This window comes from Microcaecilia unicolor, chromosome 1 (assembly GCF_901765095.1).
Source record: "Microcaecilia unicolor chromosome 1, aMicUni1.1, whole genome shotgun sequence".
Classification (NCBI taxonomy): domain Eukaryota; kingdom Metazoa; phylum Chordata; class Amphibia; order Gymnophiona; family Siphonopidae; genus Microcaecilia; species Microcaecilia unicolor.
The window spans coordinates 719,385,694-719,401,330 of NC_044031.1; the positions used below are offsets into that span (position 1 = coordinate 719,385,694).

Here is a 15,637-nt window from a genome sequence, read left to right on the forward strand (position 1 = left end):
GCAGTAAAAGTGACCATCCCAGACGACTTACTGGTTGGGGGGGGGGGGGGGGGGGAGGCTGAATTTTTCCCAGAAAAAGTGGCCCCTTGTAACAGACTGATGGGTTCTTCAAATAGTCCATCTCAGTTATGCCATGCATTGGCGTCAGAGACTACCAAATTGCCCACCGAGAGAGTCTCTCTTCAGCTCTCAGCACAAGCAGATACTTGCAGAGGAACTCTGACGTCGAGGGGGTAACCACACAGATGGCAGTGGCATCGGAGACGAGGCAGTAAGAGGCATGGCAGGCGCAAGCACCTCAAACACCAATGCACTCTGTTGTAAAAGCCTCACCAAGTGCTCACGGAGCATGACCCACATGTGCTCATTGACAGATACCATCGGGAAGGGCTACGGTATCAGGTCAGAGACAGGGTGCTAAACTGCTGGGGTCAAAACTGCGTGGAGAGTTGCACATTGGCACCTCTTGTATGGAGGGGAAGCAATCCTCCCGGTGCCAACTCTTCTCGGGGACCGGGGGTTCCCTCGGTGCCCTGGAGCTCCCGGCACCATGTAGTCTAGGGGGATCGATGCCGGTCATTGACAATCCTCGGTGCCAAAGAGGACGACAATGAATCCTCATATTCCCTAAGAAACAATGTGTTTTAAGCCTGTAAAATGTATTGGATATATTTTCCTGAATTGATTATGTTCTAAGTGTATTTCTCCTATTTGGCCAGCAGATGGTGCATGTTTATGCTTAAAGCTGTTATAGAGGACTGATTTCTCTTTCTTTAAGTTGGCACATAGATAATAGGAAGTGCCTGTAGTGATGTAATCAGTTTTTATTTAAAACTTGACTGTTCTGGGCTCTAATTGGCCTCGAGTTTGAAATAACCCAGCAGATGCTGGCTGTTGCTCAGTTTTAGCCCAGAAGGAAAGAGAGACAGATCTCTTTGCTCAGACTCTGTGAACAGTTCTATATCCTGACCTTCCCAGGTACTGTTTAGACAGTATATAGATGTTTAGTCAGTGTTATAATTGATCCATATTTTTCAGTTACCTGTTACTGTTTGCTAATTGCACATTTTTTGTTCATTTTTCCAGTGTGAGAATAAACATATTTGTTTTTTCGTTCTGCCTGTCTGGACTGATAAAGAATCCTGGTGTTTTGTGTGTTGGGTCTGTGAGTGCTTTCTGGGAACTGTGGGACCACTGGAAATATGGACCCAGTAACCCCAGAAATCACTGGGGATAACTGGAATGCGTGAGACTCGACCAGAGGCGGTTGTGACCCAGTCAGTGGGAAGAGGGTGCTAGTGTAGAGCAAAAGCAGCAGGTGCAGGCAGATCTGAGATGTGCTGGGGATAGACCCTATAAGTGGCTGTGGGGTAACAACAGGTAGGTGGCTAGGTGTTTCGTGACAGTCGGATCCGATGCTGACCAGTCCCGGGGGCCCTGCACAGCAGTCGGCATTGAGGAAATGCATGCCCACTTCCACTGTCCAAGACAGGCCTAGCAGTCATGAGGATTGATGCATCCAATGCAACTCTCGACGTCAATACCAACGTTGAAGATTTGTACTGGGCTTCAAAACGTTTATCTCACTGAGCCTCTCTGGCCAGCTGAGTTCTTTTCTTCATACAAAGAAATAGAACACAGCTGGAAGGGGTATGCTCAGGCCTCAGACACTGAAGACATCAAGAATGAGTGTCTCTGCCAGAAATGGTTCTATTGCTCCGGGTACAGTGTTTAAAGCCACTGGGAACCTTCAATAATATGGAAGGGAAAACTGCCATGGCCAAATCAAACAGCTTGATGGCACCTGAAAAACGGGTCAAAGCACTCGAAAAAAATACAAAGAGCGAGTTCCAAACACAGCTCAGGCCTAAGAGGGCCTAAAGAGTGTGAAAAAAATAAGAAAACTTAAAAGTGGTGGAAAAAATACAGAACAATAAGGGACGGCAAAAAGAAAAATAAAGTCCTAGGGAAGGCACAAACAACTTGAAAAAGTACTCACGCACCAGCTGCGAATAGCATGTCCTCTCCTCACAGTGGATGCTCTTGCAGCAGGTGGGAAGACACTTGTGTATGCACTTAAGGCAATATTAGCTTTTGAATGCTCTGCACCAGGCAATATGGATGACATCAACCCACGTGAGAATGTGGCCTCCTTGTCCTCAGAGAATAATTAGTAGAACCACTAAAGGTTTCTAAACTCCACAGCTAGTAGAATCCTAAAGGTCTCCACATATGCATTACAATCAATCATCAATATCACTATCTTATACAAATTTAGTGTAAGACATGAATTGAGTTGAACTGATTTGCACTACAGGAAGTTTTTTTAGCCGATGATGACAAGTTAAGCTCCATTGTTATAGTATGGACATTTAATGCTGGAGCTTGTTGAGGCTTTTTCCTCCCGGTTTACATGTTTTTCAGCGTCATTTATGATGAGTACATTTTCACATATATTCACTATTTTGTTATGAGGAATTAGTGAGTTTTAAGACTGTAGAATACTCTCAGCAATAATAGGAAAAGCAGAATTCACATTCCAAGTACAAGACAGGTACATCATAATGTCATCTGCATACCTATGAAAGGTTCCCAGTGAACTCAGTACGTCATAAACAGGACAGAGGTACAAATTAAAGCTGCTGAGAGAGCAGATCCCTGAGGGATCTCTTCCTATGCAAATCAAATCATGCCTGCGCCCCAAAATCTGTACTTATTTGTTGCTGTCTCTATGATAGGTATGAATGAAACCATTCTAAAACTGTTGATCCAATTGCATCAGCTCGCAAGTCTTTATAGTATTAGACTACTGAAAGCAGCAGATATATTCAATAGAACTGCCCCTCTGCCTCTTTGGTTGTACCACAGAAAGTTGCATTTGCCAATTATCCAAAACAGAAGTCAACGGGGTCTTAGTACTGTGAATAGCTATAAAATCAAATATGCATAACGTGCATTTGGTTTGGATGCTGGGAATGCTTCTACATTTTCCTTAAGAGTGTGTGATACTTTTAGGCATCCACCAACAGGTACTGGAAACCAGTGATTTCACCACTTCCTCCACTGGAGAAGCAGTATTCAGGACATGGACCTGTATAAGCCGCATTGAGCCTGCCACAAGTGGGAAAGCGCGGGGTACAAATATAACAAAAATAAAAAAAATATATCACATGGAATCTACATCATGGAACAAGTCTTAAATGAATTAATTTAAAATGGATGTTCCCACAAAGCATAGCTGAAATATTAGTAAATAATTTTGTGCAGATTGTTAAATTGGAAGTAAAAATAAATGCATACAAGAAAAATGTTGATGCACCTCTTTTATAACTGGCAGATACAGATTTAGGTTAAGCCAGTAAGTGCACTTGTATTAAATTAAAATATCAAAAGTTCTCTTAGCTAAAGTGTGAACTTTATTTTTTTTTTTAGAAGAGTGGGATTATTACATGTATGTGCAATACAGTGGATTAGATGTTTTATATGTTGGTTGCAATACAGTTTATCTTTATCTATAAAGCCATGATTACTGTAATGATATTTGTCTAAATCCCTTTAACTAGTCAGATTGCTTCTTAAGAGTGAGAGCCCCACTGATACAATATCACTCAAATGATCAGCACTCAATTGCTACATATCAACGACCTCAGCTGTGACTCTTTTCACTTGAGCAATCAGCTCATGACTCGTCTGCCTCCTCATTGGTCCAAAATCATTTATTTCAAACTATTATTACCTATATTTATATCTTTTATCACTGTTACTTACTACTAACTACTAGTGATCAAATTATACTCAATATAAGTAGCATCAACTTAGCTTATTTCTCTTGTCCAGATCCGTCGCATACATGGACCTGTTTCACTAGACATTAAATCTTCACCAGGGTGCACACCTCACTCACATTTTCCTATCCATTTCACACAGCGTCGGAGATGCACCCTGATGACGCTTAGAAATAATGCCTAGCGAAACATGGTCCATGTAGGCGGCAGATCTAGACAAGCGAAATAAGCTAAGTTGATGCCACTTTATTGAGTATAATTTGATCACTAGTAGTAAGTAACAGTGATAAAAGATATAAATATAGATAATAATAAGTTTAAAATAACAGTATATTAAATAAAATTAACCTACCCTAAGCTAACCTCTTACAAAATGGTTCAGGGTACAGGCAATTAAACTTATACATACATATCCTGTAAACACATAAGTTTGCCTGACTTGGTTGGACAGTAATATTGTTTCTGTGCAACTTAAGCCATAGAAAGACAAGGTATAAGTATTAATGATAAAATCTCTGAAACATAAGGAAGCACTCACCTCTAATTTTGTCAACAGCTCTAATATACTGAGAACGCATTTCTTCTAAACCCTTTCCTTTACAAAATGAGCAAGTGTTTTCACAGGCTTCATCTGACTGCATGCTAGAGAGTAACAAAATTCCACAAGTTATAAAATGAAGGCAAAACGCTGAATTTTATACAACTACACAGAACAAAAATCCTGCCGAGAAATACCTGGGTGCTGTTTTATTACATGTCATTTTCACTTCTTCCAGTTTTATCTTCATCTCATGGTTCTGCCTCTTCAAAGAATTGACAACTGCCTCAGTTTCTTTAAAAATAAAAGAAAATAAAAACACATTCAAAATCTTTGAAATTAATGAACTTGTCTGAAAAGCAAATCCTATCTCTAACCAATGCATAGTTTTCCCAATGGAGGATGTTATACATTTAAATGTTTAAAATGCCCTGCTCAAGTGGCGGTGCTGTGCATTGCTATGTGAAGATCGTTTCCCCCATTAGGTCATTAAGTCTCTCCCTTAGCTTGGGTGTGATTTTATCATGGAAATAAGAAATTTGGGAGTTCCCAAAGAATGTCATGTTTTATAAATAAGTCACTAAAATAAAAAAGAATCCAAAAAGAGCAGGACAAAATCACTATAAACAAAAAAACAGAAAATACCCTGAAAACAACCTATATAAGTGCACTGATGAAATTACAGTTCACATATATTTCAAGTGAAAACAGAGGGACGTCTTAAATATGTGTGCCTATAGATAAAACACCATGCTAAAAACATCACTGGAATGACAAGCTACTTAAGGAGAAAACTAGGTCTTTCCTAATAATTTTCTATCTATTAGTCCTTACTATTATTCCAGAACCTGTGGGACAGCTGTGTCCATCAACCAGCAGGTGGAGACAGAGAACTGAAAACTGAGCTGAGACATTTCTCTCTTGGCATCCAATCCAGCTCCTAAGTAATTACATAGATAAGCAGTAAGGAGAAACTCAGAATAAACGCAACAATCTTAAAACAACTCACTAACCAGACGCGCAAATACGTGTAGACCTCTCTCATCTCTGAACAACTTGTAGAGAACAAGATATACAGGAAGCACCATGCAAGGTGACGGTCGTTATTTAACCCATTACTTTACACAAACTAAACATCTCAGAAACCTCGGGTGGGCCTCTGGAACAGCGGGAAAGATTAATAGAAAGAAAATCATCAGGTAAGAGCTAATATTTCCTTCCACTATGATTTATCTTACTCATAGATTGCCCCTGTTATATAAACAATTATGTGGGGCTATGAGGGGCATTTTCGATATGACATCTAAATCTGAATTTGGACGTTTTACACAAAACGTCCAAATTCTTAACAGGAAAGAAGGTCATTTTCGAAAAAAGAAAATGTCTATCTTTTTGTTCGAAAATACTATGGACGTTTTGTATTTTGGACGTTTTGTTTATGGGTCCATTAAAAAAAAAAAAAAAGGCCAAGTGCAAAACGTACAAAATCAAGCCATTGGGATGTAGGAGGAGCCAGCATTTTCAATAGACTAATAGACTGGTCCCCCTGACATCCCAGGACAGCAATAGGGCACCCTAGGGGGCACTGCAGTGGACTTCATAAAATGCTCCCAGGTATACATCTGATCATTGCTCCCTTACTTTGTTTGCTGAGCTCCCCCAAAACCCACTTCCCCCAACTGTACACCACTATCATAGCCCTTATGGGTGAAGGGGGCACCTATATGTAGGTACAGTGGGTTTCTGGTGAGTTTTGGAGGGCTCGCAGTTTTCTTCACAATTGTAACAGGTAGGGAGAGGTAGGAGGCTGGGTCCACCTATCTGCAGTGCACTGCAGTATTAATCCGCAAACGAACCTTTTCCGGAGGTGCGAAGGCGGTAGAACGAGAGGATATGAAATGAGATTGAAGGGGGGCAGACTCAAGAAAAATGTCAGGAAGAATTTTTTCACGGAGAGAGTAGTGGATGCTTGGAATGCCCTCCCGCGGGAGGTGGTGGAAATGAAAACGGTAACAGAATTCAAACTCACGTGGGATAAGCATAAAGGAATCCTGTTCAGAAGGAATGGATCCTAAGGAGCTTAGCCGAGATTGGGTGGCAGAGCTGGTGGCGGGAGGCGGGGATAGTGCTGGGCAGACTTATACGGTCTGTGCCAGAGCCGGTGGTGGGAGGCGGGGCTGGTGGTTGGGAGGCGAGGATAGTGCTGGGCAGACTTACACGGTCTGTGCCCTGAAAAGGACAGGTACAAATCAAGGTAAGGTATACACAAAAAGTAGCACATATGAGTTTATCTTGTAGGGCAGACTGGATGGACCATGCAGGTCTTTTTCTGTCGTCATTTACTATGTTACTAGACTACTCCAGGGACCTGCATGCTATTCTGATGGACCAGAGTTTTTGTTATTTTATCATGATACTGAGAGCTAGCAATAGAAAGTTATGGACCAATACTCAGTGGTAGTAAGGATTCTTTTAAATGTCGTCACAGCATTTTAGAAAATACACATATTTACGGCCCTGTTTACTAAGGCACGTTAGCGTTTTTAAACTGCGTACAATTAGCGTGTGCGCTAAAAGTGTATGCGCCTATAGAGATATTGTAGGCATATACACAGTTTACGCGCGTACATGGTTAATGCATGTTAAAGATGCTCATGTGCCTATAACGTGGCTTAGTAAACAGAGCCCTTAGTGCTATTCTATAGAAGGTGCCCAAATTTGAACGCTGTTTACAGAATAGCACTTGGCGCCAGGATCTGCACCGAAGGATTTACACCAACCGAAACCTGGGGTAAATCCTTGCGCCTAAATTAGGCACTGATCCTCCGTATACTATAACAATGCACGCAAATTCTAGAACCATCCCTTACATGCCTATGCCCAGTGGTGTGCTGGAGCGGGCTCTCACGGGCTCGCGAGAGATGTTTGTTAAGTTTTTAAGAATTTTGGGAGCCGGTTGTTAAAGTAGGCCTCTCCATGGCTATTCTAACAACTGACTCCCAAAATGTAGGTTTGGGCCCCCTCCTGAATTCTCTTTTACTTTGCTGGCAGTGATGCTGGCCCCACCAGCCAAGTAAATAGACTGCTGCTGCTCCCTGCTCCTTGTTTCTGACTCTGAGCATCAGGCTGGGACTTTTCATGCAAGTGCAAGAAGGTTGCATCATGCTGCTCAGAGCCAGAAACAAGCAGCAGAGAATGGTGGCAGTCCATTTATTGGTTGGTGGGGCTCGGCAAAGGTATGCCTAGCGTGGCTGCACAAGGGAGGGGAGAGAAAGGCATGTATTCCCCCCTCCCCCCAAATTTCAGGGCCGGCTATGTCCGGAGAGAGAGCCCATTGTTAAAAATAACCAGCACACCCCTGCCTATGCCCCTCCTATGGCTATGCCCCCTTTTTGGATCTGCACAGAAAAGTTTACATGCGCATCTTTACAGAATGCCGACCGGAAATATGTGTGTGTATATTCAATTGTTGCCAATTAGCACCAATAATTATTAGCACTAATTGGATTGGTGGTTAATTAAATTGCATGGCAAATTGAGCGTGTGCCCAAATTTGTGCACACAATTTTGAGCCATATATAGAATTGGGGGGGGGGGGGGGTTATATATATATAGCTTCACCCTCCGATATACAGCCGGCAGAAGTATTGTCACTGGCTAAATTATCCTCCTGATATTCAGTGTCGGGCACCGGTACTGAATATTAGAGGATAATTTTCGGTGGCTTGGGTGCCGGAACTTGTGCTGGCACTCGCATAACCTCAGACTCCTCCTCCAGTGCCGTTCTCAACACCACCCCTGACCTGCCCACTTTTTATTTGGGCAGTCTGTGGGGATATGCCGCAGCTCTCTCCAGTAGAGTACCGCTGAATATCCCCACTTAGGTGTCGTAATTGCCTTTAAATAGCCTGTCCTTAGATTATAGTCTGCAGGCCAATAGTTATCTGCTGCACTGGCCAGTCTTATTCCATGTATCAGATTCCCACTGGAAGACTGTAAACAGATGTAACAAAGGCAGCAAAATGTAACTTTGAGAAAGCTGTAAAATTAAAAATCAATTAATTCCTGCATAAAACAATGAGGTGTCCAAGAGTAAAAAGGTACCATCTTTCTCTGATCTTTCTTGTAATAGAATCCACTTTTTTTTTCTGTTTTGTCTTTATTTTAAATTACAATTAGCAAGCAATACAAACTTCTACAGAAATATGCTGATACAGAATTCATGGAGATCATATAAAGTAAGTGTACAATTAAAAAATAAATAAATAGAAAATCAAGCCCACTAACTACTTCCGAGAGAACCAACAACCAAACCACCTAACATGAGGATACAACATGTGAAGCAGTAAAAAAAAGTTTTAGCTGGAGTGTCTTAAGGCCTTCTTTATTGTTAATAAAAGTCACCAACTAAGCAGGTTCAAAGAAACCCCACATATTTTCACTGACCTGTGTTTAACAATGCATTTACATGAATGCTCTAGAAAAAAACAATGCTTCTAAAAAAAACAGCACACCTGGACAGAAATCTATCCTCTTCTGAATGTTCCTGGTCACATTAGAAAAAATCCTAAACATATTATTCATAAATGGAACATCACAAGATTTGAAGAATAAATAATCAATCAGTCTCTATCAGAGTCAATGCTAAAGTTGCCATTTATGTAACAGGAAAAGCTGGACTTATTTCGGATGTCTCTAATACCTTACCATCTACTTTACGCTCACAGTTCCATTGCTGTTGGCCTTTACTTCTTTCAACAGGGTTCTCCTTGATATGTGTGGTGCAATAATACAGTAGTAGTAATAAATAAATACCATTGTTACATCCAATGCATCCATAGTCTAGTCCAAATCTTGATGCATCCCAGCACACTTGTTTTTGGTAGGTGGTTAACAAATTCTAGAAACTGGAGTAAAGTCTCACTGAGGCACTTTGGGCCTGTTCAATAAATAGCATCCAAAGTTAAGCGCTGATAAGATCAACATTAAGCACCAATTCTAAAAAGGTTACTTAGCACTAAGCATCCTTTATAACACAGTGCTTAGTGTGTATTCCCACACCCAACTTTGGGTGCGAGGACTTATGCCTGCTGAAACTTGGTGTAAATCCTCGCACCCAACTCATAGCAGTTGGGGCATAAATCCAAGTATCCTATAACATCATGCCTAATTTCTAGAAACACTCCAATGCCCCTCTCTATGGCCACACCTCCTTTTGAGTTGTGGGCTATAAAATTTAGGTTGCGTTATAGATCAGGGTGTAGGGCAGATACGCTAACTCCTAATTATTGCCAAGTGCTAATCAACTGCAATAACTGACAGTTCATGCCTAATTGACTAATAAGTTTAAGCGCACTTCTGGGAACTATGCTCACATTTGGATAACCTATAGAATCCAGGGGTTTATGTACTTCTACCGAATACCTTTTAAACATTCCCCAGGCAGTTATTATAGCTGCTGTAGGAAAGTTAATTACCCAAACATTATTATTTCTCATCATATTCTCCAGTGCTTCAATTTTATTTCTTAAATGAACCACATCCTTGGCAAATGCTGCACTTAAGTACTGAGAAGATTTAAATTTGAGGTCAAATTCCTTCAATGAGTTTTAATAACTGCCAAACATTTTCACCCAATTTATTGATCTTCACTATTTTTCTGAACTTTTGATGAAAGCACTTCAGTTTGAGGTACAAGAGCCTATTCCAAATCTGATATGCCTGCCAAATTGCTTCTACAATAAAAGTCTTTGGACATGCTAGTATAAATTCATTAGAGACAGAGGAAGTCTTCAAACATCCTGAAGCCTCAAGAAGAGAATCCCATTGATTGGGTTCCCCAGTTGGTCAAAAACTGAGCTACCCTTAACAACTCCATAGCTAGACAGTCCTCAGTTTCTAGTCCTCCTTCAGGCCCATATGCTGGTAACTTCTCCAAAAAGTCGAAAGGGCTTCCATAGCAAATTCTCCCCCTGAGGTTGCAGGTAACAACATGTCATCTCCACTTAACACTATACCAGCACTGACTGGGGTTCTATCAAAGCAGACTGTGGAGGAAGAGAATGCCACTCAGGGATTAACGAGAGCTCCAACCGGAAAATCAGCACCGTGCCTCCTGGCCCAGCGTCAGTAATGCTGGGCACAACTCCTGAGTTCTCAACTTCATAACAAATGAATCCATGGAACCCTCCTAGGAAGGCTACCCGGTCTCAAAACCCACTGTCTGCCCTTCCTTTTACCCACATTAAATAGAAGAATGTAAGATGGTCAGAGAGTAGGGCATATAGCTGCTACCATCTTGGTCTCCCCTCCTAAAATCCACATTTAACCAAACTCTTTTCTTATTTATAAACTAAAAAGGGAAACTGTGTGAGAGTAGAGTTTCTTTTATATGAATAATATTATAAAGACTACTATACAGTGAAACCTCGGTTTTCGTTGACTTCGGATTTCGTCTGTTTCGGTTATCGTCGACTTATTCTGCGAAATTTTTGTCTTGGTTTTCGTCGATCGCCTCGGATTTCATCGGCGTGCCCATGCAGCTAATCTTGCGTTCTCACGTGTCGTTCTTCTGGGGCATTGTTTCCGGTTGTGGGATCACACTGCTGCTGTTTTATGACCAAAATTTTGTCGTTTTGCCACACTACTGCTGCTGCTGGTTGAGTGCTTGTCTAAAAGTCCCTGCTGGTTTTTGACCAAATTTCGTTGTTTTGCAACACTACTGCTGCTGCTGGTTGAGTGCCTGTCTAAATGTCCCTGCTGGTAAATGCTTTGTTAAATGTTCATTTATTCTATACATTAGTCTTTTTTATTCATTTAAAAGAAAATGTGCTTGTTGCCTCGGTTTTCGTCGATACTTTTCAGACGAATTATCGACGAAAACCGAGGTTTCACTGTATTTTGAAAAGGTTTATATTTATTACCTATGTGTCAGGCTTCTCCCGGAAGCACAGGGTTTGTGAGCCCTTGGACCACTGCCGTGGAGCGGCAGTGGCAGACAAAACCACTTCCAAACCAGAGGCAAGGCAGAACAGGACTGGAACCCTGGACTGGAGTTGCAGCAGAGGCAAACATGCTGGAACAGGCAGAGCAGAAACAGCTAGACTTCACCTGCGCTTGACCGCCGTTCCCCAGGAGTTGAGCCTCTGGGTGCAGGCGGCCGGCAGGACTTACAGGACAGGGCAGGAACTGGATACCAACAGGAAACACACAACAGTCAGGACTAAAAGCTGCCAGGCAGCCACTAAGACAGAAACACAGACAGGTGAGAGTCAGGACTGAAAGCTGCCAAGCAGCCACTAAAAAGGAACACAGACACAAGACAAGGAAATGCAGACCAGAAACAAGACTAGGAACTAAGAAATAAAACCAAAGCTAATTACACACAAACAAACTAGAACCAGGCAAGAAACTCAGACTAGAACTGGACTAGGCAGAAGTGCACAGAGCACACCCACACACCAGGGACCTTAGACGATGCGAAGGCAAACACAGAAGTTTCCAGGTGGCTAATAAAGCCCATCAGCAGCTGAAGTTCAGCTGCAGGAATCACAAGGCAGCTACGGGTGCTGTTCAGGCACAAACAAGAAAAGCAAGTCTGGCAGCCTGGAAGATCTGGACCGGACTGGGCTGAAGTCTAGAACGTGTGACAGCTCATAGCAGCCACCGGTTCAGGCCACCAGAGGGCAAGGTGAGCACAGACAAGGAAACAGTCACCACCGCGACACTATGGATTATTTATTTTTATTTATTGTATTTACTGACACATATATTCTAATCCAGAAAAGCCCTTAACACTCCATGCAGTGTATAATATATTTTTAAAAATAAAATTCTATAATACAAATACAATGAAAATAACATAAAAGCAATTCTAAAACCTAACACCAAACCTAGGGGATCTTTTACTAAGGAGTGCTAGTGTTTTTTGCTCACGCTAAAAATCAGCTGGTGCTAAACGCTGACACACCCACAGGAATATAATGAATGTCTCAGTGTTTAGCGCCAGCTGATTTTTAGTGTGAGCTAAAAATACTAGCGCACCTTAGTAAGAGACCCCTTTAGATTCATCAAACCCCTATCATATGAGCACACAAACAGATACATTTTAAAATCCCCTCTTCAAATTCAACAGATCCCTCTCCCCAGGAAGACTACACTGAAGTGTGTTCTATGGTGGTGCTTTAGGCAAAAAGGTATTATCCTAGTGACAAGCCAACCTAATTTCTCTAACTCGGGAACATTCAGCAAACTCCCACCTTGGGAATATAAAGAACATTCTGAACCTGAACCTGTAAATATTCTAGAGTACGCCCAATCAAAGCTTTCAAAACCAACATTAAAACTTTATACTAAATTTGGTAATGCACTGTTAACCAATGCAAGTGCAACACCACAGGTGAAACATGATCAAATTTCCTCAAATCAACAAAGCTGCGGTATTTTGAACCAACTGCAAACACTGGATATCCTTCTGCAGGAGACCCATCAGAATCATGCTGCAGTAGTCAGGCAATTATAAGAGCAACAAAGACACTGGGACGCCATACTTGTGAGTTCATTTCCTTCTTTGTCCTCCTATAAAAGCATTTTATCTTTAATTCAATAAAATATTTTCCTCTCTGTTTTGTCATACTTGCAATGATGCAGCTGCAATTTATCTGGATTGGCTCTACTTAAAGACACACTGAGGTCAACTCTTGTGATATTTCCAATTGTTGATCACATCCTGGTACGGCTGGCTCACTGATCTATTTACCTTAAAATGTTGGCAAATGGTTCCCTCAAACTAGCTAGGACATGAAGGCTGATTTATAATATATTAAAAGGGCTTTTTCTTTTTTTGTATAACTGTAAAAGACTTTGGAGATGATGTAGGGGAGGACTCTGACTATTCCTAGGATGATAAAAGCTTGTTTCAGGCACATTCCTTTCGTGTGAGAATTGCAAAATGGTGCAATGTCGTCAACAGCTTAAGCTCCAAGTGAAAACTTTAAAAGCACTGCAGTATCCCCTCTCCTCTGTGTGAATCCCTCTTTACTTTTTAGTAGAAAGCACAAGGGAGGCTCTATGGATTGCTCAGAGTTACATGTTTAATAAAGTGTTTGTTTCTGAAATATCACAATTACTGCATTTTCCTTTGGCAGTTTATAAAACTCAGTGACAGGAAGTCATCTTAAGCCCACAGGTGGCCCTACAGAACTGCGTGGCAATTTTCCCTGCAGAGAAATCATATCATAATGCCCCACTGGTACTGGAAAATGGAAAGGCTTCAGAAAAAAATAAACAAATACAATCCAGACTCAGAAAGAAAAGAATTTTAACAGTACTAACTCTCTAACATCCAGAGGTCAGGAAATCTAGACTACCCCAACTTGACATTTTGTCCTTTAGATTGTAAGCTCTTCTGAGCAGGGACCGTCCTTAGTTATTAATTTGTACAGCGCTGCGTAACCCTAGTAGCGCTCTAGAAATGTTAAGTAGTAGTAGTAGGTCATCTATAATGTTTCATAGAGTTTTATTATAACTTGCTCTGAATACTTCACTAAAGCACATGCATGGATGTGACTAAGGGTGCAGTTAATTCTTTGCATTTACCATGTCTTTAACAGAAAAAATTATGTGCAGTAAGTGCAAATGAAGTGCAGTAACTGTTAGGGTATACACAGCATGTCCCCTACAGTCGCCACAGAGAAAAGCAAAGGATACTTACCTGTAGTAGATGATCTACGAGGACAGCAGAAAAACAGTTTTACATGTGGGTGATGTCATCTGATAGAGCCTGCACAGGAAGTATGGCAATACTTATGTACTTAAAGTATTGCCATACTGGGACAGACCGAAGGTCCATCAAGCCCAGCATCCTGTTTCCAACAGTGGCCAATCCAGGTCACAAGTACCTGGCAAGATCCCAAAAAAGTACAGTAACATTTTAGAACTTTGTAACACGCATGTGTGCACATCTTCCCACAAGTCACTGTCATGCAGGACCCAGAGTCAGTCATATTTTTAAGCTGATAGAATTCAACTCCAATAGAGAAGAGGGAGGGTATGCGAGGCCAGGACTCTTTGCCTGCAGTTTTACGATATATTCTCTGAAGTCTCGGTTTCTCATAGGATCCCAGTTATCTATGCACCCCGTGTTTATTGCTGTCTTGTGAGATACAGTGCATGTGACCCCTGAAGCAGGCAGGTACACTGCTAAAACACGGTCCCGTGTCAGGTCCATTTTATGTGAGGTGCTTTTCCAATAAACAATTTGTTTTCATCCATCTTCTGCCTGCTGGAGTGTTATTTGGCCCGCCCCTACTCTTCTGTTTCTCTAGCAAATGCCTCAGGCCACTTATACACTGTAACATTTCTTTATTCAACATGGTATGTCCACGCATCCTCCGTCACTACAGCATTAGAATAGGATGCTAGGACAGAGCTTTGTTGCCTTCAAGTTTCTTTTTCTATATTTTGCTGGAAGTAGTATTTGCTTCCAGCAGTATTCTTCTTCATTTTGAATGGTATAAGCCTCAATGCATTGTTGTAATGAATCAAAGTACTTGCGGATGATTCTAGGAATGTTGAAATACTGTTCTAATATATTGTATACAAATATAGCAATCATGGTGCATAATATTCATTTGTTGTGCATATTTTCCTGGAGTGTATCACGGCTTCCTACTCACTCTAAAGCAGGGAACTCCAAACTCTTCACATGAAGGGCCACATAGGACATTTCAAATCATTGAGAAGGAAGGATAAGGGCAAAGTTCCCCTCAGAGAAAAACTTATGCAGTGGAAGGGAAGGGAAAGAGGGACCATGCTAGTAATTATTAGGAAAGGGATGCAAAATAAGACCAAGGATATTAGAATGCCTCTGTATCACTCCATGCTGCGACCTCACCTTGAGTATTGCATTCAATTCTGGTCGCCCTATCTCAAAACAGATATAGCGAAATTAGAAAAGGTTCAAAGAAGAGTGACCAAAATGATAAAGGGGATGGAACTCCTCCTATATGAGGAAAGGTTAAAGAGGTTAGGGCTCTTCAGCTTGGAAAAGAGATGGCTGAAGGGGGACATGACTGAGGTTTATAAAATACTGAGTGGTATAGATTGACTAAGAAGTGAATCGATTTTTCACTCTTTCAAAAAGTAAAAATAGCAGTGGAGACATACGCAGCGCTGTACACTTTTTTTTGTTTTGGTTACATTTGTACCCCGCGCTTTCCCACTCATGGCAGGCTCAATGTGGCTTACATGGGGCAATGGAGGGTTAAGTGACTTGCCCAGAGTCACAAGGAGCTGCCTGTGCTGGGAATTGAAC

The 15,637-nt window shown here is 41.5% G+C and overlaps 1 protein-coding gene across 1 annotated transcript in view; it reads right to left on the reverse strand.

Moving 5' to 3' along the window:
- CEP152 (centrosomal protein 152) overlaps positions 1 to 15,637 on the reverse strand; it is a 139,960-nt gene that overhangs the window by 11,929 nt on the left and 112,394 nt on the right. Inside the window, exons 24-25 of the mRNA XM_030189556.1 lie at positions 4,521 to 4,617; positions 4,324 to 4,427 (exon numbers count right to left, since the gene is read on the reverse strand). Coding sequence (XP_030045416.1) covers positions 4,324 to 4,427; positions 4,521 to 4,617 — 201 coding nt within the window. The remainder of the gene's footprint in view (positions 1 to 4,323; positions 4,428 to 4,520; positions 4,618 to 15,637) is intronic.